This window comes from Corvus hawaiiensis, chromosome 8 (genome assembly GCF_020740725.1).
Source record: "Corvus hawaiiensis isolate bCorHaw1 chromosome 8, bCorHaw1.pri.cur, whole genome shotgun sequence".
NCBI classification, from domain to species: Eukaryota; Metazoa; Chordata; class Aves; order Passeriformes; family Corvidae; genus Corvus; species Corvus hawaiiensis.
Window position 1 is genome coordinate 33,572,903 of NC_063220.1, and position 27,030 is coordinate 33,599,932.

Consider the following 27,030-nt stretch of genomic DNA (forward strand, 5'->3'; position numbering starts at 1 on the left):
TTAGCTGAAAAGGAGAATTTTAAATCAAGCTGTCTAGCCCAGACTGTTTCAGAGAACCAGCAGAGGATGATTCCTGGAGTTCATGCAAGTGTAGGGATAGGCTTTGCTAAAATTGTGATCTTCCTGTTTCAGGGGGAACGTGGTTCACCGGGAGACCAGGGACCCATGGGCCCAAGGGTAGGTGTTCCTCCACTAACAAAGAGTTTTGGCCCGTCAGAGGGGTCTAAGGATAGTGGGACCACACTGACAGTCCAGATTGGGTCTTGCTGTCACTGTGCTCATAGCTGGGCAGTGGCTAAGTTTGCGACAGGCTATTTCTCCACTCCAAACCCTCACCCCCACATTAGAGGAAACAAAGTCTCCCAAGCCATCTCAGAGTGGCTCATTCATAGGAGGAGGTGGGTTTGGACATCCCAGTCTGGACTCAGGCCCTTGACCTACGAGAAAAGAGCAACAAGAGGGTTGGTGCATGTTCATGGGTTGGTCAAACAATCCAGTTCCTGGCTGCTGGCCTCAACTTCACCTCTTTCCAGACTGCCAGCTTTGATGGTCACGACATGGTGATCTGAGCTGGGCTGGCTACAATTCTGTAGAATTTGCTGCATTGCAGAGGCTTTCTTTAATAAATGAAAAACTGGACACTTATGAAATGGACCCTTCTGAGTCCCTTTTTTCAGAGTGAGCCACAGCTCCGAGCACCCCAAGGGAAGGGCAATCCCAGCCCCTGGCTAAAAACCTGGTATTTTTCAGGGCCCCAAAGGAGAGCCTGGGAAGGATGAAATTATGGACTATGATGGGAACATCAGTGAAGCTCTCCAGGTGAGCAGCTGCCCTCCTGTCCTGTGAGGTGACTGCTGGGTGCTTTACTGTTTCCCAGGGGCACAGACAGCTGTGAACAATGTAGATCTGCTTCCTCTGCGCCAGCCGCAAAGGGAAGCACTTGGTTGTGCCATAGTCCCCTTCATCCCACAGCTCCCTGCCTGTAGTGTTTTGGTAAATACCTGCGCACCTGGCTGGGCTGATGTATCCATACTGGTTGACAGAGAGGTCACATGAACCCCCTTGGGAGTGGCCCATGGCGTGGGGTGGGTGGTGAATAAAGTCACCAAAGCTTCCTTGCAAGCATGTGCAGATGAAGTGCAGTGAACGGGTGGCTGTGCCCAGCTCCGGGCTGGCCTGGGTTCCACTGGGAAAAAGGAGAAATTGTAGAATAACAGCTCTGTGGGACTCAGAGTGTGGTTATTGTTTGTTTGGTTTTTTTCTCTTACTAATTTTGTAGGCTCCGTGCTCATTTGGGCCAGTGTTACATTAGTGGAGAATAAGCCATCTCCAGGAAAAAGCTTAGTTTTCCAGAGGCTGTTTTCTTTTTTTATTTTAATTTTATTTTTTTCACTTTTTTTTCCTAGGAAATACGAACTTTGGCCTTGATGGTGAGTTCCTGTCTTTGCTATGGGGTTTTACACAAGTAGCCATGTGTCCATCCTAAGCAGATGGCCTGACAATTTAGGTGCAGCTAAAACACTTCGCCTTTGCCATTGGGAGCTAAAGCTGGGGCAGCTGACAGCTGAAAGAAGAGCTCATCTTGCCTTCTGATCTTGGGCACTTGAATTCTAATCAGGACTTTCATCGCTCTGCTTTAAGAGGTAGTACATGCTGCTTAGAACAGGGAGTGCTCAGAAGGAGCAGGGATGAGCAACTCTCAGGGCTCTCCATTGTTCATCTTGCCAACAAAATATGATTTTAGGAATCCCTTGAAATATTCCTTAGTGATTTCCCCTTAAACTCAGGAGAGGTGTTTGGTTTCAAAACACAAACGGTGTTGAAAATATGAAAATAATTTTTTTCTTTATCTAGGGACCCCCAGGACGTCCAGGGGTGGCTGGACCTCCAGGGCCACCAGGACAGAAGGTACTGTCTCAGTTCAGCACTTGCAGACCTCAGGCAAAATTTCCACCCACGACTCTTCCCAGATCTCCCATACTTCCTGTCCAGCACTATCAGACTGTCCTGCTGGCCTCTGCCACTCCTCCTCACACACAATATCCTGAAAATCTCTTTTCCCACAATGATAATGCCTAATCTTAGAGATGAAGGTTCCTTTCTACTTGCCCTCCCCTTCAGGAAGCAGCTTGTGGGAACCAAACTGAAGGGTTGTGTTGGTTGGGGACTATATTACAGCACTGGGGCTGTGAGCTGGCAGTCAGGATCAACAAGACTGGGAAAATTCTCAGGCAGTCACATAATGTAATGTTTCAACAGGGGTTTCCATGTTGGTCTTTCTGTTTTGTTTTTTTTTTTTTAATTCTATGAATACAGAAAAAAACCAGGGGTTTCCATGCTTTATTTTTTTTTGATTACAGAAAAAACCCTGGATTTTTCATGCTTTTTTTTCCCTGTGAGTGGTCCATGCAGGCTGTTTCTGCAATGCCTGCCCTTCTTCATCACAGTGCCCCACAGGAGGAGTCAGAATAGCTGCTTTCAAACTGACAAAGTAATGATTCTGTGTTTCAGGGTGAAATTGGGTTGCCAGGTCCTCCAGGCCACGATGGAGAAAAGGTAAGGCACGATGCTCCTCCCTTCAGAAGTCTTACCTGGAGTCATTTCTGTCACTGACATTGCACGGTTGCTTTTCCCACAGGGAAAAAAGTGTTTTGCTTCACAAAAAGGAGCATTAATGGTTTATCAATGTCCTAACATTTGTCATGGCAACGCTACTTTGTCCTGTCTCCAAAGGGCATAACCATGAGGGAAAGGATGAGCAGTGCAAGAGGCTCTGGGCCAGGCAGGAGTAGCCTTACTCTGATCTGTAAATGTTTCACTTTATGTTGTGCAAATTTCATTTAGGGACCACGTGGCAAGCCTGGAGAAATGGGCCCCCCTGGCCCTCACGGACTGCCAGGAAAGGATGGACCTCCTGGAATGAAGGGAGAGCCAGGCCATATCGGGGTCAGAGGAGAAAAGGGCGATAAGGGAGATCCAGGACAAGCGGGCTCACCGGTGAGTAAATCAAAACCTCTCTGAGTACTGGTGGCCACCCAGGTTTTGGGGCAAGGCCCCAGGACTCCTTGGATACCTGAGCGCCCCTGCAAGGTGGGTGTTGCTGCGTGAAGTGTCACAATATGGGAGGTCCTGGCTTCCTGGCACATGATGTCCTCTTGCTGGAGTGGCTGTCCCCAGGTGCCTGCCCTGCTCTGTGGGCACCATGTCCGTTCCTCAGCTTGCTGCCTGGTGTCTTGCTGGCACTGAAACGCTGCTGGAAGTGAGCAGGCCTGACCGTGAGCTGGGAGGCTGAGGCACCACCACACCCCCTCCTGGGAGGGCAGCTGCATGGGGTAACCCCTCACAACCTGGCCACTAACTGGGGCAGAGTGCCCAGCCTCCCAGCTTCAGTCTGTCACTGCTTCTGTGTCCCCAGCACTGCTCAAGGGGGTTTTATGCAACAGCTTCCTGCCTCTCTCTGAGATTACCAGGATGAAACTCCTGCTGTCTCAACAGCTGGCTGTGGGGAGTGGTTCCTAGCATGGACTCCAGCAAACTGCATAACCCTGAGCAGAACTTGGAGGCAGGAAAGCAGTACCCCATCCCCACTCTGGGAACTGGTACATCTGTAGTGACAGGAGGATGTTCAGCCATTTGTACCTCCACTTTCAATACTAGTGATGCCCTGCATTTCCCTGGATACCTGGTGGATGCCCAGGGTTTTCAGAGTACTCTTGGGATGACCAGAGCTAGTCTTGGCTCTTGCAGTGATGTCTTGTATGTCTACCTGACTTAGTCATGCAAAAACTCCACAAATCTTTCTTGATCTATAGGGTCTAGATGGCCCCACTGGAGAGAAAGGCGAACGAGGTGACCAAGGGATACCAGGACCATCAGGATTGCCAGGTCCTATTGGACTTCCAGGATTGACAGTAAGAATGGAAAAGACAGGCTGCTCTTTCCTGCTTGGTAAAGAGAAAATAGCATAGAGCAGCATACAAGGGCTTGTTTTCCAAAATGCTGAGTGCCCTGGAGCCTCAGAGCCCTACCCCTTTGTTAGGTGTCACAATGTCTGTCAGGCCTCCAGCAGTAGGCAGGGAATATGAACCACATGGTCTGTTCCCACTTCTCCCGGGGGAGCTGCTGCTTGCCAGCAATGGGTGGTTCACAGGCAGCTTCAATGGAGGGAGACTCCAGAGCACAGCCGGTGGTGACAGACTCTGCTGTTGTGTGCAGGGAGAGAAGGGTGAGCCTGGGGATCATGGAGACAAAGGAAATCCAGGAGAATTGGTAGGTCACCTTTCTTGTGTTCCTTCGTGATCTCGGCAGTAGGGGAGGGACAATCTGGCGGCAGTGCTGCTGGAAACAGGCACCCTCCACCCTCTGGTGACACCCCTTCACTGAGGACAGCAAGCCTTGTGCTGTGGGACTGGATCGCCAGCTACCTCTGACTCCTGATGCCCTCCTTTTCCTGACACAAGAACAACCTATCTTACAATCACTAGTCAATAAGGAATGCCTAGGGAAGAAGAGAAGAGCTTGGAAAACATAACAAATATTTTCCCTAGTATTTGCAGTAAATGGATTTCCTAGCAATTATTTGCATGTGTATATATACTATGTATTTTCTTTTTTTTTTTTTCAATAGATTTTAGAGTTCTTGAATTTGCTCATTCTCCCCTCAAAGCTCACCCCTAGCTTTGGAATGGCTTGCAGCAAGGAGTCCCACAGGCTATTGACACATGTGGAACCAGATGCCTTCTTTCCTCTCTTCTATTCCTTGACCCTATAGGTCCTTGTAGGAATGGTGGTAGAGTAGTGGAAGTGGACCTTTCTTTGGGAAAAAACCTCACTGCTTTCCCTCCTTTTAGATATTGGCAACTGCTGCATAACCTTCCGCAGAGTCCTGCTGCTGCTTCCCAGCTACTCTGTCTGGGATTGCTGCTGCTTCCTAATGCAGTCCTTAGGGGGAGTCTAGGTTTCCCAGCCTGGTGGAAGAGCTCTGCTGCACCCTGTGCCCTGTCTCCCCTCTGAGCAGCCCCACTTTGCCCCTGAGGGCAGCACATTGATGGTGACTCCTCTTGCATTGCTTTCTAGATATCTGGGCCCCCTGGACCCCAAGGCCCTCCAGGACCTCCAGTAAGTTTGAGTGATACACCTGAGGAGCAAGGCACTGGGAATGGGATTAGAGCAGGCTGTGGCTGGGGAGGATTCTGTGTGGAGGAGACAGAACCACTGCAGTGTTGAAAGGGGAACATGCTTAGTATCACTTCCAAGCCCACCCCCAGAGTAGGTCAGAGCTACAGTGGGCTGGGAGGGCAAAGAAAAAAGGTTATGTTAGTCTGAGCTGAAAGGAAGACAGTAGCAGGATGGGATTAAAGGGATCAACTGCAGAAATTGTCTTAATAGCACACCTGGCCCCCTGCCAGGGTGTGCTTGGCAAGAGGCTCCTCGTTAGAGATGAAAACAGTACATGAAGTGCCCATTACACAAATAAAGAGGCTTTTGGGCTGAGTGTTTCTGCTCCAGAAAGCAAAACCTTTGTACTGCAGGCTTAACTGGGATACCTGGAGCTTAAAGCCCATCCTGAAACATTACTTATATCTTGTTTCTCATCCCAAATACAGGGTCTTCAGGGTGTTCCAGGACCCAAGGTAAGGGTACAAAACATTACGTACTGAAATGTGACTGAAATTGTCCAAGGTGCTAGAATTCCTTTTAGTAACAGCTTCCTCGTGTTCAGGTGGTACTTTTCTTCCATGTTGGTAAGAGGATAAATCCTTCTGGATATTTTCTTGAAGAAAATGGATTAGCAGCTCTCATTTTGGGACAAAAAACAGTTGAGTGGAAACGTACAAGGAGAGCTGCATCTTTCTGGTGACATTCTGGGCAAAGATTGGAAAATGTGCAAAGTGTTTTAGTTCTTCTGATTATCCTTAATATTTGGCCACCAGCACTGTTTGGGTGCTAAAAATGATGGGTATGTTTTAAAAGGCCTTATGAACAGGAATGGGGGGGGGGGGGGGGGAAGCTTTGGGTTACATTTTGAATTTAAGAAAAAGGAGTATTTTGTTTAATATTGCTTCATAGTTTATAATACAGAATTTAAAAAAACACAGTTGGTAAAGGAAAGCTGAAATTATTTTTTTCTGAAGTGTTGAAACTGATGCCTTAGCATTTACAAAAGTCTTTCCAAACATTATTTCTGTATGATTTTTCTTCAAAGCTTGTACATACCTGTCATTCACTTCCAGTGGATCCACATCTTAAAGTGTAATCCCACTGCATCAGATAACTTCTGGTTATTTATATTTATATACAGAAACAAGAGCAGGGAGAGCAGCACTATAGTGAGCTCTGAACATCTTTACCCACAGGGCCTGAGCCTCCTCTTATTGCCACTGAGTTAAAACAGGTGCTCACACAGGGGTAATTTGACAGTGGTTTTCTTCAGCTTAGGCTGAGAATTGGGCTAAAGCATTACTCTGCTGCCTCTTCTGAAGGGAGAAATGTTTGTTATGTAAGTGCTGTTATGGTGGGTTTATTTTCTGCTTCATCCTTCCTTTAGGGGGAAGCAGGGATTGATGGAGTGAAAGGAGAGAAGGGTGCCCAGGGTGAAAAAGGAGACAGAGGGCCACTGGGATTACCCGTAAGTATCCAGGAAGCAAGCAGCACTTTGTGAGCCAAACTTAATATCAGCTGTAAAAAGATCCCTCAATAGGAGACGCACGTGGGGATTTGGTATGTAAAGTCAGAGAAAGAGATGGTCTATAAATAACTGTGCCTTTGCTTTTTAAACTCAAAGTCTCAATTTCTGTACACAGCCTTCAACTTCTAGATCTGTTGAATAGATCAGTGATCACTTTATTTCCTCCTGCTTCTGGCAGGACTGGGAAAAACAAGCAGTAGCTTTCCTGGATGTTCTCTGCACTTCAGGACAAGACCAGAAACAGAAGCTGGAGATGCCTTCCCCAGCCATTTGTCTCCTGGGCTAAGCTTTGTACAAAGTGTGGTTGTTGTTAATGCAACCAGCTTCTTGGATAGCTGGAACATTCCTGTCACTTCTGCCATGGCATCAGTGCTCCTCCTGACCCAGCGTGTCCCTGCTGTGTGTGAACTCGGTCCCGTTAACCTGGTGTTAGTGCACTGCTTGGCTTAGTGAGAGGAATTGGGGCACAGTGTATTACAGAGAAGTTGCAGGAGCTTTAGATACAAACCTGATGATGAGTTGATGGTAACTTAGTCCCACCCAGTTGTTCCACAGCCCCCAACTTCTCTCATATCATAAAAAGCACTGGTGGCACAGCAGACCTTCTCCCTTTGCCAAATGTTCTGCCTGGAACGAACACTGCAGAGTGCATCTCATGTACTGTGTGGCTTTCTTGTCCTGTGTTTGACCACCCAGATCCCTTGTCCCTGACTTTGGCTGAAATGTGCGTGTCTTTGTAAAATGTTTTCCTCCTTTACTTGTGCTGAACAGTAGTTCCCTTCTAGAGCTTGGATGAATCCCCTCTAACTCTAGGCGCTTAAGTGAGCCCAGCATGAGTATATTCCCTGGGGCTCCAGGCAGAGCCAGGGGGGAGAAAGTGATGCTTTTGGAAGGCTCAAAGGGTGTGGGATTGTGCCTCAGTGAAGCAGTGAGAAGTCAGAACCCAGTCCCCTGAGAAATGCAAATGGAAGTTTTCTGTGTAAGTGGTTATTCCTTATTGTGGGGTATCTGGACAGGGGAGGGATGTCCTTGTGACAGTCTGAGCAGAAGATGCCTCAACAGTTATCCCAACAACTCATCTTTGGGGCAGGGAATGTGCTAGTTGCTTCTCCTACACTAGTGAGCCCCATGGGGGTCCAAAGGTGCCTTGGCTTTTCCCATCACTCTTCCTGAGCTGTGGAGGTGGGAAGACTGGCCCAGAAGTGTCCTCTTAGACATGGTTTATATTTGGATCAGCAATATTGGCTGGCCAACCAGGAAGCACAGCCAGTAAGATCAGATATTGTGGAACTTATATCCTTTTTCAGAGCCACTGAACTCTCTTCATAAGATTTCCGAGCCTGATCCAACGTGTCTTCAGCCTGTCAAACTAAATGCAGTGCCACGCAGGTTCTGAAATATTTCAGACTGTAAAATGCTGAAGCTGGATCTGCTGCCTTTTTCTGTGACTTGGGGCTTGACATCATGCTGGAATTCCAGTCCTGATTGTCTGCAGTAGCCTTGGAGTTTGTAATGCTCAAGTGGAGGAAAACTCAGTATTTGGTACTTACATCCTACCACAGCTTTCCCTCCCAACTACTGTCATACAAGCCACTGGGCTTGATGGGCCTTGGGGAGAACCACTGTTAGGTCTTATGGATGAGGAAATTCAGGGCAAGAGCCAAGCAGACAGAAAAGTGCCACTTGATCTCAGTCTGGTGTAAATTTGCACTGGTGACATGGGGAGATGAGCCACCTGTTTCATAAGCCCCCAAACAACTGCATGTGGAGTGGAGCAAGCCTGCAGCTGACCCAGTGCACACCAACAGTCCCTGGGTTTCTTGGTAGCAACTTGAACAGCTGATGGTTCTGTGCTGCTTGTAAATGCTTTGGTGACCACCGGCATCTGAGCCTTGTGTCTCACCTGTGTTGCCCAGCCTGCCACAAAGGCAATGCAGATTCCAGCTCCACTGTCACATTGTCCTTTTTGCCACCTGTCACGGAACAGCTGCTTCCCCAGGAGCTTTCCTGGTGGCATTGAGAGAAGGAAATTTGCACTCTTAAGAGGATCTGAAAGTTGCAGGTCAACATTGTATGTATTCAGTGTTTCTATGTTTTTGTTGGTTTGCTTGTAAGTGCCATCATCTGTCCTTGAGATCTTAATTTTTGTTAATTGCAAGCATATGTTTGTCTCAAGTCACTGCTTTACTCACCTCTCCCCTCCCCTCTCCTTTCCCCTCACCCTCCTCCCCTCTCCTCTGCCTTGTTTTTGTGAACCCTCCCTGTCTGTTCAGGGTGCTTCAGGTTTAGACGGCAGGCCTGGACCACCGGTGAGTTCCATTTCTCTGTTACCCCATGTTCGTCCTCCCCAGTATTGTGACTCATTCTGTGTCTTCCACCTGAGTCTTGTTTACACCAGGAATAATATTTTTATTACAGCAGGCTTGGGAGGGGTTAAACTTAAAATGAGGATTGATGTCACACGCTTGTCTTCTTTGATGTTATGAGTCTGGATCCTGGGCTCATAGCCTACTTGTTCCTCTCTGTCTCAGTAACAAGACGAATGAAACCTCTGCATGGTTCCATGATGCTCCGTTATCCTGTTCTCTATCCTGAGGGATCTCCAACCTGCTGGTCCCCATAAGATGGGAGAGGGACTCATCATCAGGAACTGTAGTCATAGGACAAGGGGGAATGGCTTCAAAATGAAAGATTGAGCAGGTTTAGATTGGATATTAGGAGAAAGTTCTTTATTGTGAGGCACTGGCAGAGGCTGCTCAGAGAAGCTGTGACTGCCCCTCCCCTGGAAGTGTTCAAGGCCAGGTTGGACAAGGCTTGGAGCAACCTGGTCCTAGTGGAAGGTGTCCCTGGCCATGGCAAGGGGTTGGAATGAGGTGATCTTTAAAGTCCCTTCCGACTCTAAACCATTCTATGATTCTAAGTAATGCAAACCTGGTTCTACAAGCCACTCTGCTATTATTGGATAACAGCTGTTAAATAACAGCCAAATATTTTCAATCCCTCTTGGGAAATCACAGATCACCCATGTACAATCCATTTGGCTATTTAAAAACAAAAAGCAATTTCTCCTCCTCAGTATAGCTGGGAATAATTTGAGCTGCTCTGACTTCTGAACAGAATCTGAGTGGCAGCTTATACAGTCACTTGTTTGGGGGAAGCTATAGATACAGTTTTATAGATGTGCAGGGGAGATTTCAATGGCACTAAATGATGTATAAGTGCAGGCAATTAAGATTTCCATGGCTGCATGAATCTAAGGAGAGCCTGATTTTTCTCTCTTCCTTCACCATGCTGAAGTTGTGTGCTGCATGAGCTACTCTTCCACTTGTATTCTGCAGACCTTAACTTCTCTGAAAAGCTCTCCTGATCTGCATGAGCTGTCCTGCTCGCATCAGAGGGGTTACTTCAGTGACTAAGGATTGCAGACTGACATTAAGAAGTGCAAGACCCTTTGCTTTAAAGCTCTTAGAAAAAGACTCTCTCATTTGGGAAGCTTGCTCCTTGGTTATTCCTAGGAGTCAGGTAACGTGCCTCAAAACTATCCCTTTATCGAGGCTCCATGAAGGAATTGTAGGTCCATACCTATGGGGTTCAAGGAGTCTGTACAAGGAGTCTGGGTTGGAGACGCCGGAATCCTGCTCTTAGCCAGAGGGACTATTACTGAACCACCATGTTGCCAGCATTAAAGATCTCTTTGATTAATTTCGCAAAACCCAGGCAAGTCTCGTGAGTACCAGAAAAGAAGTTTGGTGTGCTGGTGTTTAGGGACCGAGGCTGGAGAGCTGGCCAGAGTAACGTCACGTACACCGATACGATTTGAGCATTGTTCTCCCTTTATTGTTTACCTATGCAAGCTTATATCTACTTTTTGCAAAGATTCACCCCCAGTGCCTCTAGACAGTCTCTAATCAGTGGGGGAGATGACCAGTGTATAACTTTGCCAAGGACTTTCAGGGCTGCCTGCAGCCAGGTGCTTTCCAGGCTTGCCTGCAGCCAGGGGCCAGTTCAGGGGCTTTTCCTCAGCAACCCTGAGTTGTCCAATCTTCCCAGGGTTGTCATATGCCCCTGTTCTACAAGGAATCCCTCTACACTGGTGGGAGATGGCCTCTGTGTCAAAGGGTTAGGAAAAACACTGGGTTTTCCTGTCAGCGTGACTGGGAGCCTGGTGGAGTGACATGAATGGCAAAGAGGGAGGAGAGGGACTGGAGGATACCCCTCTCAGCTCACATCTGTGCCTGTGCACACCTGCATTCAGCACTGCAGCTTGGGGTCTGTCAGCTTGCATGAACGACTGACCCAACGCTTTCCATTTCGCTCAACTACGCTGACTTGAGGTGGGGCGGGGGGGGGGGTAAAGAAAATAAGGAAATAATCAAAAAGAAAAGCAAATTGCTTATCACATGTGTAAATGGCCTTTACTCTGCTACAGCTTTCAGCCTTGTCTGGTATAAACTAGAGAGAAAGAATTCCTGTCTGTGGAGCTGGTAGAAATGTTTGGTGAAACACTTGTCAAGAGAGCGCTTCAAAATTAGAAATGAGGCTCTGTATGTTGTTGCTGGTGTGATCTAACATAGCAGCTCCAATGTTCTTCAAATTGCCTGTACCAACTACTTCAAATGCATCGCCACTAACACTGAAAGCTGTAGTGGTGCTAGGTGCCTTCCACCACCAGACTGTCCTTCCAAGCTGTGCTTTTCCTAAGGGAGTAGCAGTGTCTCCTGGCTTTAATGAGACCCTGGAATAAAAGCGTCCTGATGTGTTTTCCTTCCTACAACTGCAGGGTACTCCAGGACCAATTGGGGTTTCGGGACCAGCAGGACCAAAAGGAGAAAGGGTGAGTTTGCTTCAGAACTGATGGATGCTCTGTAACTTCTCTGAAGATACAACAACTCTGAGGGATGGAGGGAGCTCTAGGCTTTTCCAGAGCTGGAATTGCCCTCTCCTTGTGCATACAAGACCCTCAGCTGCACCTCTTTGGTATTTGAGTAGCTCATCCTTGGGGGTTTTCAGGTGCTTTGAAATGCATCCTTTGCTTTTTCTTCTATGGTGTTCTGCTACCTGTTTGTACTGAATAGGAATGTTAACAGTTTCTACTCTTTTATATCCATTTCAGGGCAGTAAAGGAGATCCTGGAGTTGCAGGACCAATGGGGCCAGCAGGGCTTCCTGTAAGTATGGAATAGCAGGGATTTATCTCCAGAGCCTGTGCCTTGCTGTGGTTGACAGCTGAAGATGCTGCAGTATTACAGTGTTTGCAGTCACAGCTGAGTTAGGTGTAACTCAAAGTTAAAAGATTTCATTTGCTGTGGGAATGACAGAAGAAGCTGAGTAGCTTCAGAGCAGACTCAGAGTGATGTGGAGGAGGCTGAAGGGAAACTGTTAATTCACCTTCATCCTTGAACTACCAAAAGAAGCTGTGGGGGACTCCCAGGATGTGTATCTTAGTCCAAAATGCTGCTTTTGAGCAGCTCCCCTTACCTTTCACAGCCTGGATGCCTGCCTCCCAGCTGTATGGGAGAGTCCTGTCTTGCCATTGAAGGGACAAATGCTGCCTTCAGTGAGGTTAGTTCCGCTGTCTGGGATTGCTTTTTGCAAAATGGGGCCAGTGTTGGTGCTCTGGTCTAATGCAGTCATGGAGTTGCTTTGTTGTTTAACACAAAAAACGAAGTTTGCTGCATTGTCACAACTAGTTTGTTTCTTATCTGAAGGCCCTTAAGGTAATAATAGTGCTGTTGCAACCTGGATGGTCTGATGGAGGTGAAGAGAAGGTTGTCTGCTGGAAAAGTTTTGTTTTTGACATAGGGCCATTGGTACAAATGGAAAAAACCCAAGCTCCTGAGCACACATTCTTCTCTGTAGTGGGAATACAATGAAACCTACTCGTTTTTAAAGTATTTCTTTTTGTGTTGATGCATTTCAGGGTTTACAAGGTCTACCTGGTGACAAGGGAGGCCGGGTAAGTTGCCAGGCGAACTCCTTGTATTTAATTGCTAACACCTGTACACAGTGACATCCCAGTTAACTCCTGAGCACCTGTAGCAGCTAGCATGTGTTTGCCAGACCTTCATCCAAGTAACCTTACACACATTTTAGAAGGTGATACCCGTAGCTCATTCCATCACCTGGGGCATTGTGCTATATCTCTCTGAAGGCTGTAGGAGGGATTTTGTAATGTGTTCATTGTTGTCACACCTCTGTTCTCACTGAAGCACAGGACTTGAGTTAGGCCAACATGGTGTGCTTTAGGAAATCCAGCTTATCTACTTACTGATGTGTGTAGGGATTCCTGGGAGAATTAGCTGAGGTGTAGCCAGCAAATCTTATTTCAGTACTCTGAAATTGTCCCTGAAGCATGAAAAAGAAGGTTGTCTTCTAGCAAACGATCCTGCAGAGAATTTGGAAGATGGAAGTTTGGAAAACATAAATTAAATTTGCCTGCCTTGAAGAATCAGACATAAAATCTCCTCAGGCATTGTCCTGAATGGAAATGATGGTGAACAGCTGGGTCAAACCCGGTAATGAGAATGGCAGCTTTCCCATCGTACCACCTGTGTTATAGAAAGGTAAACATTGCTAAGAAGTGCATGTTGAGAAGCTCCTTCTTTTTCACCAAGTTTTCTTGCCTATTGAGGCTTTGAATCTGAATCTTTTTGATAAAAACATTTAGGAGCTATGGTTGAATATAATTTATATTCAGAAATATAAATGACTTTTGGATTGGAGTCTGTAATATTACAATTGTATAAATGTCAAGCAGTTCAATAGAGTACAAGTGTATGTAGTCACACACACCTTTTATTCATAAGAATCTGGCATCACCTAAATTTATCTGGAAATGTAATTTTTTATAGTGCATGTGCCCGTGTGATTATTTCATTATGTGGATTTGCTTTTGATGCATAGTGAGTGTTCTCTATCCTCTATCTGCAATGGATTTCTGACCTTACTCTGCACAGGACAGTTTTGGACAGCACTAGCCAGCTGGCATCTTAAACTAGGGGAGAAAGGTTCAAGTTTCATGGGAATGGCAAAGTTCTCCCCTTTTTTGATCATTGCATTTCTGCCTTTGCTTCTTAACTTCCTTTTCACTTTTGTTTTGCTTGTGTGGCTTCTAAAAAATGTAATTTTTAATTCCTAGACTTTTTCAGTTGGTTTTTGAACTGAGTATCTTAGTTAAAAAAAGGATCTTTCATTAGCTTTCATTAGCTGGGATTTCTCTGAGCTCTGGCATAAAATCAAGTGAAAACTGGGAGAAATTGCAACTCCTTGTAGAGGATGAGTTGGAAAGCATGAGTGGGGAGTTTGACTGGCCCCTTGAAGCGTGCATGCACTCTGCCTCACTGCAGCCCATGGCTTGCAATGGAAAAGTGTGAGAAACTCAGGAGTGTAAATGGGCAAGTGCAGTATCTTAGGGGACCTTAGAAAATAACCCTTTTCCCACTGAGCCTTTGTCCAGGGATTTCCCCTTACTCCCTACTCCGAAGTCCCAGTTTGCCAAAATCCTCTCTTTTCCTCTAGGCTTTTAAAATCCCAGAAATGCTCCTGCTGCTCTCTGCTTGAAGCAGGAGATCAGCGTAGCTGTGCCTGGGGTTGTGGCACTAATGGCAGTGGGAACAGGCAGCATTTTGTGTAATCCAGCTGAAAAAGTGTGAACCCTGAACTTGTCCTGCTGTAATTTTAATGCCTGTGGGGGTTTTTGTGTGTGTGTGTGTGTGTGTGTTTGTGTATCTTCCTTGCTCCTATAGGTCCACCTTTGTCCCCTTTATCCCTTCCTCCTCTTCCACCTTTCTTCCTGGTTCCTTCCTCCAGAGCAACCCATGCTGCGTTTTTCCTGGATTATCCTCTGCATTCCAGTGCTTGGTTCTGGGTGACTTCTCCTCATTGCCTCTTCTCTCCAATCCATTTCTCTTGCCAGCTTTGGGTTTAACATTTTTTTTAAAAGAACAAGCAGCAGCCTGTGCTGTCTGATTTTATCCCTTAATTCCTTTAACACTCCCCACGAGGACCCTAAGTTCAGTTCCCTGTGCAGCAGCCCCTTCCCTGTTTCATGCTCAGCAGCTTCGAGAATTGCCTGTTAGACAGAAGGATTTGGTGTGGATGTAACTGACAAATACCACACTATGCCCTGCCTTGTGCTGCTAGTTAAGAATCAGGGACCAGTTGCTGCCCTGTGGCTGTGCTGCCTAGGACTACTCTGGTCTAACAGGTTTTTTGGGAGAGCGCTAGTCAGAGAATCCCAAAGGACAGCCAGACTGTGCAGATTCTCAGGGTTGAATACTTCCTTCATTCTCTGGCTGAGAGTTCCCTGAGTGAGACTTTCTTTGAGAATGGGAATTCAGAGGCATAAAAAAAGCATCTCAGTGCTATCCCAGAGCTCCAGTGGCAGAGGGACCTTCCCAGCCAGCTGGAGATTGAGATAAGGTGGCACACTGCTGGCCAGAGGGGTGGTTTCCCATCCTGTGTAGTCTGGGGTCAGCCGGTTCTCCAAGGTGCCTCTCTCTGGTGTATGGGAAGCCCCGACAAGTGGTGTGATGATCCCTTTGATGCTGAGCCCTCACAGTCTGTCAGAGTGGGACTGCAGCCACAGCCACAGTGTTTATGCAGCTCAGTTACTGCTCAGCAGCTCCATATGTTGATCTTCACTTAATATCTCAGAGGGATAATTATTTTAAAATGTTTCCGAAATGTTTATTCTTTTTTAAACTATCGCTGACATTTGTTTGAAATGGATGATCCTAAAGCTCTTGTGTATTCTTTTTTTTCTTGGACTAAACTATTATTTACAGGGGGAGAGGGGCAAGAAAGGCTCTAGAGGGTCTAAAGGGGATAAGGGAGACCAAGGAGCACCTGGATTAGATGCACCCTGTCCGTTGGTATGTCCTGTTTCATCAAATGTATTGTTTTAAGATGTGTTGATGGGGAAGACAGAAGGAAATCATAACATAAATAATAGTCTTGCAAAAGTACAACATTTGGGTAAGGTCTGGCTGGGTTCCCACCACAGCCTGTGGCAAAGCTGTGGGACCAACTGATCCTCTGAGAGATCAGGCTCCTGAGTGACCATGGTTATGTTCCTTCCTCTTCCAGACCTCACAAAGGTTTGGGGTACATGGGATGTCCCATGTGCTGGGAGCCCGGGGCTTTCTCCTCTGCGGATAGAGCCCTGTCTCCTTTGCTGCTGGTTACGGCTTTTCTCTGGAGATGCTCGATAGGATCAAATATATGTGATAGCAAAACTGGAATGCTGGTTTCCTTGTCTTGGAATAACAGCCAGCTGATATGATGGCCTGAGAGCACACAGGGCACTTGAGCTGCACTACCCAGAGGGAAAACAAGTCTCAGTTATCCTAAATGGGATGTGTTTCTGTCAAAATAGATTGGCTGTAAGTCTAGGCAAATGAATATATACAGGAATATGTGTACATTTTTATCTAAATTCATATGCTACAGCAAATGCTGTCAAAAATCTGCTAGCAGTGCTGCAAATTCCAGGAGTACTTGGGGATCATGCTTTTAAAAATCCAGCTGCTGGGTTTCCTAGTGAAGATCAGAGGAATGGATGGTTTTGTAATGGAGGAAACGCTAGTCCCATCCTCTCAGCTTTAACTTAGAGAAGCATCTCCTGGCTCATAGATGACAGAAAACCAAAAACGAAACTGATGCTGATGCAGACAGGGGTCTGTGCTGGGTGTGCAGCTGAGTGCCCTGTGCCAGTCCCAGCAAGGACTCGGCTTCTCCTCCTGGGACACAGAGCTGGCTGGCACTGAATGAAATAACGATAGTGGTTGATTTCATAAACAGGGTCTCCGAGGTTTTAAAGGCGAGAAGGGTGAGCCGGGGCTACCTGGGCTGGACGGCCTGGATGCCCCATGCCCATTGGTATGGTGTACCTTCCCTTTCCTGCATGCTCATTTGCTTTTTGGCTCTTGGTGCTATTTTCTGATCCCCCAAACAGCTGCATGCCCTAGAGACACCCAGCAGTTCCTTCCTTACTTGTCTCCATCTTCCCTTCCTCTCATAGCTGCTGTCAGAACCAGGCCCTTCCCTTCATTCTGATTCCCAGCTGCTGTCAGCAGTACTTTGTGGCATGAGGAAAAGTAGAGTTGGAATGTGGTTTTATTTACAATTTCTTCAATTCTTCCTTTGCCTTCACTTTCACAGCTTCCAGTAAACCTATGTATGCAGACCCAGCTCTGCACTGGCTTGGCTTCCTCACAAGGAGCTGCAATGCTTGTGTCCTTTATTAACTCTATTTTTAAGTGCCTGTGTGTGTTGAGCACAGCCTGACATGGTTCCATATGACCTCAGTCACCCCATACATTAAGATGACTGAAAATAATAGTTATCCCATCAGTAAGCCCATGTGAAACATATTAATGGGGACAGTTAACCTCTCTGCTGAGTAATTCCTATTTATTACTCTCCCCAGAAGTCCAAACTGTATCCATAGTATCCAAAAAACTTGAATTTGGGATTGCCTGTTTCCCAATATCCATCTTATTTGAGTGATAAAATGACTGTTGTATTAGTGCCTGATCTAGCTCAACAGCTGTAGGGCAAAAGTATTCTGAAACACCTAACCCCAACTGATTTCTAAGTATCCCAGTAAAGGTCATCAATTTATTCATTTTCTCTGATATTTCTGGAGATGCAGCATTCAGGGTGGGATTTTTTTCTCCTTAAGACAGTCTCAACATCTCTGTAATACAAAGAAATTTGTACTCCCCTGCCCTTCCGGCCCTGTTTGGCCTGACAAAGTTTGCTTGAGTATGGTCCTTCCAAGCTTTACGCTCACTTAAGGATGTTTGATGCCATCTACTTTGGATGGGATATTGTTAGTTCACTAGCTGGAAAAATGCACCCCAAAGCAAAAAGCCACATTTAGTTCAGAAGGTTTTCCTAGTTTCTTGAGGAAAAAAACAAAACAGGAAACTGCCATAAAAAGCTGTTGTTATTTGAGCTTTGTGAAGAGCTAACATAGTTTTCCATCCAGTATTCCCTCCTTTAGGTGCTGCTGTTGCCTCTTTGGGGCAGTGACCACTGTTAAAGTCTCAGTTGCAGCTCTCTAAATTCTGGGTAGCAGAAACTTCTTCCAGTCCCACAGGTGAAGCTGTACCTGCCCAGAACAGTCCACAAAGGAGGAAGACCACAGAGCCATGTGTTTTGTCTCCCAGTTATCATGGCTAGGTTTCTATAGAGTAACATCTGGCTGAATAAGGCCCCTAATTTTGCAGGTGCAAGGATTTCACCAGTGCCCTGGTACACGACCTTTTTGGTTTTGTCAGTGCTCCCAGTGAGGATTCACCCCACATGGCTGTATTAGAATTCACACTATTTTCGTTAAGGGAGACTTGCCAGAAAATCTGATGAAATATGGATGCTGTTATTTTTTTATACATAGTGTTCTGGCATGCAAGCTAGCTTGGGAACGTGAATAAGCATGTTTTTTGATCCAGCTAGGTTAGAAGCTTAGCATCCAGCTGACACATCCATGTGTGTAGCTTATGGAGGCTGTGAACTGACTCTTTGCACATCTGAGATATGTGGAAGGAGATCCTTGGTACTAGTAAGCATGTCATGTTTCTGTTCTTGGCACATTCGCCTGCAACAAACACTTCCTTGTGACCCTGATCTTCCTTTGATCCCTAAGCTGTGACTCCCTGGCCTCCCATTCCTTCATACACCTAACTTCCCATCTCCTCCTGCCGTGCACTACACCAGTCATTCCTATCACCACCAGTGTACCAATGGGAACGCCACAATTTACCCAGTAAATAACTTGTAATCCTGTGTTTCCACGTAGTTGGGGGAAGGGGAGGAAGCAGCACAAGGAGACCAAAGTCAAAAAATGCATTTGAAAAGCAATATTGTTGTACTATCATGGTAACATTCATGAGCCCCCTGGAAGTGCATCTCCAGTAAATAGTTAATTTCTCAATATACTACTGTGCATTTGCTTTTCTGTTTGTATTTTTTTGGGGTTTCCTGGGGAATAGCGATAGACCACGAATCTACCATGTGCACACAGCACAAATATTTGACTTCTCATGTCAGAGATTTATCTCCTTACATCTGACTTTATCTCCTGCCCCAGAGCACCTTAGCACTGGTGTCACATCCAGCCCATCAAAGAGGGTTTCACAGGGTTGAAATGAATGGCAGTCATTTACAAAAGCATTTCCCAACCATGGAGCCCAAGACATCATCGTTGCAGAAGTGCTGGGGGATTTTCACAGAAATCCCACTGTGTTATTGAAGCCAAAGTCCCTTTTCAGGGACTCAGCTGAGACATCCTGAACCAGCAGAGGGGCTGCTTGCCTTCCTAATTTCCCGGGAGCAGGATCTCCCCAGAGGCAAGAGGGGATAGCTGGGCAGTGTCTCACATGACAAAGCAAACCCTTTGACAGATAGGGCAGAAAGGAAAGGGAGGTCTTTTCCAGACCCTCCTCAGGGTCTGAGGTTAGTGCTGGCTCTGGGGTTTGGTTTTAAGCTCAATGTTACATAGCCAAGCCTGAGGACACAGAGCAGCCACCTCACACTTTCCACTGCCAGCCCCTGGCAGTATTTTTCTGGCTCAGTTGGACCTCCTGTGTTCCTTCTCTTCTTCCTTCAAGGAAGCCTGAATAGACTCCTTTCTTAGGAGAGAGTGGTTCTCGGGTACATAAGTCCCTTGGACAGCGTGCAGGCATTTCCCTTCTTCACCCCAGCCCCTGCTTCAGGCTGCACTGGTTCTGCCAGCCGGAAGTCTGGGTCATCTGAATGGTGAGGAATATCTCTGACTATTCCTCCAGCCCTGGTTCAAACTGTTTGTTGCAGTAATAGTTAACCCATGCCTTCCTTTCTCCATCTCTGTACTACTTTATGTGTCCTAAACTGCTATTTCATCCATCTTTTTTGCAGGGGGAAGATGGCCTTCCAGTTCAAGGCTGCTGGAATAAGGTAAAGTAATCTTGGAAACGTTGTTGTGCTGAGTTGGCAGTGCCATGGGTCCTGCTGATGTTTTTCCATGAATCTGAATAAAAGCAGAAGAGGTGTGGATGCATGGATGGGATTTCCAGGACTGTATCCCTGAAAAGTGGCAACCAAAACTCCTCCTTATTTGTATATCAGAGTTCAGCTCTATGGGCTACAAAGGAGAGAACTGTATCTGTGGCCTGTGAGCTGCCTGGCCCTGCTTCTAGTCCTTGTACAAAGATGAGATTTCCACCTGGATTCCCTCAGACCCCACCTGCACTCCCCAGGGTCTGGCCCACCTTCAGTGCCCACTGTGGGTGTTAATGCCAAGTGTTCAAGCCACAGTGGTAGGAAGAGGGTGGAGGCAGAGTCAGCCTGGGGTGAATCTTCCTTCCTCACTTTGGCACCTGGGGAAGTGGAAAGGGTCCCTGCTGAGATCTGTCACCATTGCTCTTCCTCCTGGAGAACCCAGAGCCAGCTTCCCTAACAGTGTCCTTCCCCCCATGGCGTGGTCCTTCCCCCTGTGAGCTGTCACTAACTAACACTTGTTAGTGAGTTGTCACTAACACTTGTTTATGTTTTCTTTTGCAGTGATGATTCTAACCCTGGATTGGCCTGTGTGTGTTACTGTACATAGAATATTTATTTTTATACAGTGTTCTCTGAAATGCCAGAAGTTATGCATTTTTACAAATTATCATAAAGTGGCATATTTTTTTGTACAGAAAATACTAGATCTCCCTTTTTTTCATTTGTCAGTTCTCTGTATTGCGCTTGTTTTGTCATGGAGTACAGCTGTAATATTTACATGGTATTTGTGCACATATGATGAATATAGGAACTTAATAAATTATTGCATTAAAAGTGCCCAAAGGAACTGCCCTGTATAGATTTAAAGGTCATTTTCATTTTTCAAGCTGGATCATTCAAGAATATTTCAAAATATTACATATTTTTTATTAAAGCGAAACATTAACACTTCTGTTGTGATGAATTAAAGTGTTGCTGAAAAACCTCATCATAGTCCCCATGAACTGGGAACGTAGAGACTCGCAGTTTAATTATCCTCCCATGAGCTAGACTAACCCTCCTGACAAGAAGGCAAGAAATTGGTTGGCAAGAAATTCTACTCCCTTTCTAAATTGTAGGCCTTGAAGCAGCTTAATTAAAGTCTTATTTAAAATTAAGCATAACGCAGCATATACCTCGATATCCTAACAAATGTGTATTAGTGAAATCAATCCATATGACTTTTTAAAATGTTAACCAAAGGTCGCATGCAAATTTGCAGAGTGTGTAATTATCATTTGCATATGCACATCTTAATTATCCTTCCTGACCTACCTTTGTTGGTGTCTCAAGTCTAAATTACCCAGAGAGGAAAATACTACCAGACTAAAGTGAACATAAGTGTTCTTTCCTTAGAAAATGAGGGGAAAAGTGGAAGTCTAAATCTGTTTCCTAAAACATGTCTCCTTGCCTTGGTCCTTCACATAGGGGCAAAGGCAGTGGGCATCCCAGGAGTTTCAGGGGAAAGCTACTAGTATTTAATGATCACAAAGGAGAAACACAAGTGGTGATGCATTAGTGAGGCTGATCCACCAAAATCCTGGTCTTTGCATGATGCTGCCACTACAGCAGGAATTCAGCTTCTCCTGGCTACAGCTGTGCCAGTGGAAGGGGTCACCTCCACGAGGTTCCCCCATACTCAACTATTCATCTATTCACAAACTATTAATCAGTTGTTTTTCTAGACAATTCCATACAGCCTTTTAGCACCATCATAATAAAGTGACAGAGTAAGGGATGTAGTTCCCTTGTATACAGGGAAAGGCCTGCTGGGGACTGCCCAAGGAACCCAGCCCAGCCTCTGACAGATGGATTGCAGCAGTCACCTCACCCTTTCAGAAATTTACTGAATTTCATCTAAAAACCAGTACGGTTTCCACTGCCCTGTGTCCCTTCCCTCCCCGCCCTGCAGGCCGTTCCGACTCCAGTGCTCTCACAGTTAGACAGCTCCTTGCAACTTTCAACCTAAACTAATTCATGGTATTTATAACCATTTGTTCTCATGCCAACATTGTCCTTGGGATGAAATGTTTCCATGCATGATGTTTTCATGAGATGCTTGGTGCAATGGAGCTGAAACAGCATGGAGAGAAAATGAACCACAGAGCACTGAGGGATTCTTGTTGGTTTTCTCAGTAATAGATGTCATTAATATAAGCCCCAGCTCCCTGTTAAAAGGCTTTGCAGCTGTGAAGCTGAGCTAATTGGAACAGCTGATGTTCCAATTGTGTTTTAATTGCACACCTGTTAAAGTTACTAAAGGCCCAGCCCGGTGTACTCCTAGTGCTTTGGGTTTGGAAGGTTGTAGTAGCAGCAGTGAGTTCCTGCTCTGATCTTGAAGCATTCAGCTGCAAGGAACGATGTTTGAATGCTTCAGTCCCTTCTCAAAATCCTCGCTCTTCTTAATCCTTAAAAACATAGACATCCCTAGGAGAACCTGCCAAAGCTTCCTGTTCCCTTTGGTCTGTGTAGCATGGTTTTTGTGTAGCTGGTATTTGTGATTGCACTGCGTGGGATTATTGTTGGTTGTTTTTATCTGATCCAAGAGCGAAGTGAATGCACATCTGTTACCTTGTCCTGACTACAGGATTCTCGAGGTGATGCTGTACGTGTTTTATTTCTCAGCCTGATTTTTGACTGCTGTATTTGTGAGAAAGCTCTTGCCTGAGGTGTGAGGGACCTTGAAGTGAAATTGCCAGAACTCTCGAAAGTACCTCACTTGGGTCAGCAGAGACTTAGCTACTACTGGGAAAATGTGTAGGGTACTCTCTCATCTGTCCTAAAGGTTGGGAAATGGTGACAAGTGTTCCCTGTAGCTGCTGCAGATTATAGCCTGGGATTTTCATTGAAGTACCAGACAAACATTTTGTATTGCTGTTCTACAGCCCCAATATTGATCCAATCTCATCAGCCACTAGGGATAGACAAGAGGTCTCAAATCAGTGACACCACACTGACCTGCTGCTCTTCCCAAACCTAAGCTCCTTGCATGTCCAAAGAAACCCCAAGGGAGCAGCTGGGTTTGTACCACCCTGAGTGTGGCAGTTTAGTTTCAGGCTCTGTCCCTACTAAACCTGTAACCAGGGTACTGTTGCTGTTGATTCCTGTCAATTCTGCCTGGCTGTTTTCATGTGAAACCTTTTGTCTGCCACTTCAAGGGTCAAACTCCTTGGTTGATAGCCAGAAAGTGAGTCTGAGAGTGGAGAAGCTTGGAAAATGGCAGCAGAGTGAAAGGAGGAGGCCCTTCCTGAAGATTTGCTGGAGATGTTTTGGAAGTTCCCTTCTTGGAGCCTGGGAAGAGTTCCTCGGTGGCACACCAGGAATGTGTGCCCAGATGCTGCCCGCTGGGGCTGCGGGAGCTCAGCATGCCAGCGCTTTCTGCTTTGCTTTCTGTCGTCCCCCAGAGGCCAGTGGCAGGGGTTGAGAATGGCACCATTTATATTCTTTTTCTTTGGTCATTTTCACTTCATTCTACTATTGTGGTCAGACTCTTCAGATGAAGAATTAGGCTCATTTTCCAGCAGCAGCTGCATAAATGAGTGCAAGACATAGACAATATTTCTGGGAGGGGATCCTTTGATCCAAGAAAGAAACTCTTTTTGAGCAATTCTCTTTAGAAAAGCAGAGGAACCCCCATGTTCAGTTCAGACTGCTGCTCAGAGAGGATAACACTTTTTGCTACCATTTCTGGTTAGCAGATGACAAACTTCCACCTGTATCATTGATGATTCCATCTTTAACCTTTTCATCACAAACTTTCTTCTCCTGTTTGGGGTTTTTTGAACCATACTGAAGGCATGAAATATGTTGTCAGAAGAGGAAAATGTGGAGTGTGGAAAAAGTCTGGTTTCACTGACTAATTCCTTTGCTTCCTGTACTTGTGCTTTGGTCTCTACTGCACCCACTGGATGTACTTTGTCTGGAGCCCTCCAGAAATGTTTTCTGCTGGCCCGTTAAGGCCATTTTGTGGGTACATCTCCACAGATGTACTTCCAGATGGAAAAGAAGGATCACAAAGGTTCAATTCCACTGTTACATGTTTTAATATGTTCACTAAAGGGAAATAAAGATTTGGCAAAAATTTCCCAGCTGCCTGAAGGGCAGAATATACAATCCTGGATACTTCCTACCAGCTGCCATGCAAACCTGGCATCCTTTACTCATCCCTTACCCCACTGCTGGAAGTTAACATGTAAGCTCAAGTGTCTTTCCACCACAGCTTGTGCAATTTATTGTAAAAAACCCCAAACCTAAAATAAGTACCTGTCTTTCGAACGTGACAAAACATCTCTACTTCCCTGAGTGCATTGGGAATCCCGTTGGCCCAAGTAGTAAACCACATATTTAACTTTGAGGGAGTGATTCCCCGCTGGCTTCAATGATGCTATTTGCATTGAAATACTTTGGTGAGCCAGGGCCATTGTTACTAGAGCTAATGAGTGATATTATCTCAATCATTAGACAGATCCAAGTGCTAAGAAATTCACGTTACAGTTAGGGAGAAAGTGCTGATTTCAAGCTCAAAGGGATGCCATTAACCCAGAGCCATCCCAGATTCAAGCACTCTTTGTCAGCAGGGGTGGAGTCATTCTGACCTTCTGATACGGACACCCATACCTGACACCCATCTCCTCTCTCCAATGCACAGAAAGTCTACTGTTAAAATAATTCCAGGTTTGCAAAGAATGGGGGAAAAGTTCTGCTTTCAGGTTCATCTGAAGAACTGCAGATTTTTTTCTTAAGGTTTCTAACGCATGTGTTCAGGAAATAGAGTAGTGGGGGAAGAAATTGTTTCAGTTGGTAACCAGGCTGGTGGAAAGATTAATTTATTTGATTTGTAGTTTTTTTTTATTTTTACTCTTTTATTTGGGGTGGGGGTGGGGTGGGGTGGGGGTGGGGTGGAGGGAGACCCTGACCAGAACTGCAGGCGGTAGGTGTGCATTTTTTCTTCTTTTTTTAATGAAAACCATTATATATATAGCTTGATAATGTTACTTCTACTTTTTGTTAATGATTTTTGGGGGCAATTTGTTTGCTCTATTCTGTTTTCTTGTGTTTTCTTTTAGGTATATTTTTAATGGGCTTTTGGAATAAGTGTGTAAAAGTTCCTCACCCAAAATGTCCTAAGGACATTCCTGTTGTGTTTTTTCTCCCCAAGTTCAGTAGTGGAAAGGTGCTTTCTATAGGCAAACCCGTTTTTAGTGGGGATAAATATACCCCCAAAGGCCACACCTAGGGACCAGGTGCCAGTGACCTCTCCCAGACAAAACGCTCTCTCCACAACTCTTCATTTACATTTACAGAGATCAAAAGGGCTATGTTAGGGACCAGATGATTGGAAATGGTCTCTTCCCACCTTAGGTGGTCTGTCTGAAGGCAGTGAAGTCTGGTAAGAGCCACTGTGTCCTCTTCAGAAACGTTCTATAGCCTGAAATTGCAGTCTTGGCTAGAAAGAGCTGAAAAACTAAATTTAAAAGACTTTATGTAAACATGGCAAGTTCTTGGAGGGTACCTGCTCAAGTATTACTGTCTGTTGCTATTGTTTTCCCTCCTCTGAGTCCAGCAACACACTGGTTCAAGCTTAGCTTTAGGCCGTGCTTCACCCTGAGCCTATGTGCAAATGCTTTGCTGGATGAGGGTCTCCCCTTCTTTTACACTTCGGGTTTTTTTTCCCCTTCCCCTCTTTTTGTCCCTATATCTTCCAGATGTCTTTGATCCAGACAAAATAGCTACTTTCTTCTCTGCGTTTTCAGAAAATCTCTGTTGGTCATGTTTTGATCATTTTCCACTCACTGTTATTATCTATCCTTCCTGCTATCCTTCCTCCCTCCTTGTAGGCCTGCTTTGTTAAACATTTTGAGCTGATGAGAACATCATGACAAAACATGAATTAAGACTGTAGATGTTTGTGATTTATTTTAGAGTTGACTGTAAAGCTTTTACTGTTTAAAGGCAGCAAGGGCAGTGTAGTTTTGTAGCTTTCTTACGATTTTGTTTCTTCTTTTTCAAACAGAGTTAGAATACTGCAGATTTTTTTTTCAAGAAAAACCTGCTAAACTTTTGTTTTTCCTGCAAAACATGAGTTTGTTGAACTCCTGTTTCAAAGTTTAGTAAGTTAGATACTAATGGCAGGTATGAGAAGATTGGTTGTGGAGCTTGTGGAGTGCAACTTACGCTATTGCTTTCCATGGTATATTGTTTGTCAGTCTCTTGTCTCTGGTGGGGGTTTGCTGGGAGGGCGAAATTCCATTTTATGATAATTCCATTGTTTTTTCACGGTCACATTTCAAAATGTTGCTTCAGTAAATCGTCCCTTTTGCTCTCCTGCAAAGATTTGCTTTTACCCTGATGTTGTATCCTACAGCAGTGCCACAGGCCAAGCAGTTTCACCCTTTTTTTGAGCCTTCCAGAGGAAGAATGTTAGCTTCTTAAATTCCACAGCCTTTTCTGGGTGATGTCAGTGAAAAGGAGAGGAAGACACTTGGCAGCAAGACTGTGCAGGCCACCATAAGCAGACTCCTTCTCCAAGCCTGGTCCCTCACCATTCATTCATGACTTGTCCCATTCCCACTCCCTTCGCTCTGCTATTCCTTGTTCTCCCTCACCCATTACACTTAAAGATGGGCAAGCTGAGGCAGAACATTCATTGCTGTGTTCACCCCCACCCCAAAAAGGGCTGAGATTATCCCCCTGATACAGGGAGGATTGGCCTGACCCCACACCATTCTCATGGCTTTAGTGATGCAGAATTAGCTCCAGATGTTGAGCAGTGCAGCAATGGGAGGGAGTTCCTGATTTATGGGGACAGCCTGCAGATGTCACAGACTCTCCATGCTTCCATCACCAGTGGGTGCAGAGTGAGTGGCTGAAAGGAAGTGTTTCTCTGGATGCTCTGGCTTGGAGGTGGGTGGGCCATCCCCCATCCAGGTGACTTAGCTCCTCCAAGAAGTCACACTGATCTCCCCTTGGCATTCAGAGTCCTCAGAGCAACAGGAAATACCTCCCTGATGGCCTTTCCCACACCTGGAATGCTCGTGTCATTGGCACTGCTCCTGTTTCTCATCTTTGTGTCACTTGGACACCAAATTCTTTGGTATTGGGACACTTTCTGTCCAAGACCTGCTCCTCAGCCAACACCAGACAAACACCAATGACCTAACCCCTGCAGGAGAATGATTTTTGAAGCAACTTTGTGTCATTACATATCTGGTTTCCTTGTATTTTTCAAGAGAGGTTCTTCCCCTTTGATGGCATAGAATGTAGAATATTTATTGTAGCTGTAGTGAAGTGATGAATTGTGAGTAGATCTTGACAGGGCAT

At 45.7% G+C, this 27,030-nt stretch overlaps 1 protein-coding gene across 11 annotated transcripts in view; it reads left to right on the forward strand.

The window, feature by feature from the left end:
* Nucleotides 1-24,575, forward strand: part of COL13A1 (collagen type XIII alpha 1 chain) — a 90,308-nt gene extending 65,733 nt beyond the window's left edge. For 2 of the 11 annotated variants that reach the window (XM_048311585.1, XM_048311587.1), the window contains 18 exons: nt 133-177; nt 751-819; nt 1,407-1,430; nt 1,855-1,908; nt 2,512-2,556; nt 2,845-2,997; nt 3,813-3,911; nt 4,216-4,269; nt 5,077-5,118; nt 5,607-5,633; nt 6,548-6,628; nt 8,962-8,997; nt 11,469-11,522; nt 11,802-11,855; nt 12,608-12,643; nt 15,474-15,560; nt 19,588-19,626; nt 22,869-24,575. In XM_048311585.1, coding sequence (XP_048167542.1) covers nt 133-177; nt 751-819; nt 1,407-1,430; nt 1,855-1,908; nt 2,512-2,556; nt 2,845-2,997; nt 3,813-3,911; nt 4,216-4,269; nt 5,077-5,118; nt 5,607-5,633; nt 6,548-6,628; nt 8,962-8,997; nt 11,469-11,522; nt 11,802-11,855; nt 12,608-12,643; nt 15,474-15,560; nt 19,588-19,626; nt 22,869-22,901 — 1,032 coding nt within the window. In that variant the 3' untranslated portion in view covers nt 22,902-24,575. The other 9 variants (XM_048311584.1, XM_048311580.1, XM_048311586.1 and 6 more) reach the window with 8 other exon arrangements.
* Nucleotides 24,576-27,030: the final 2,455 nt, after the last annotated feature.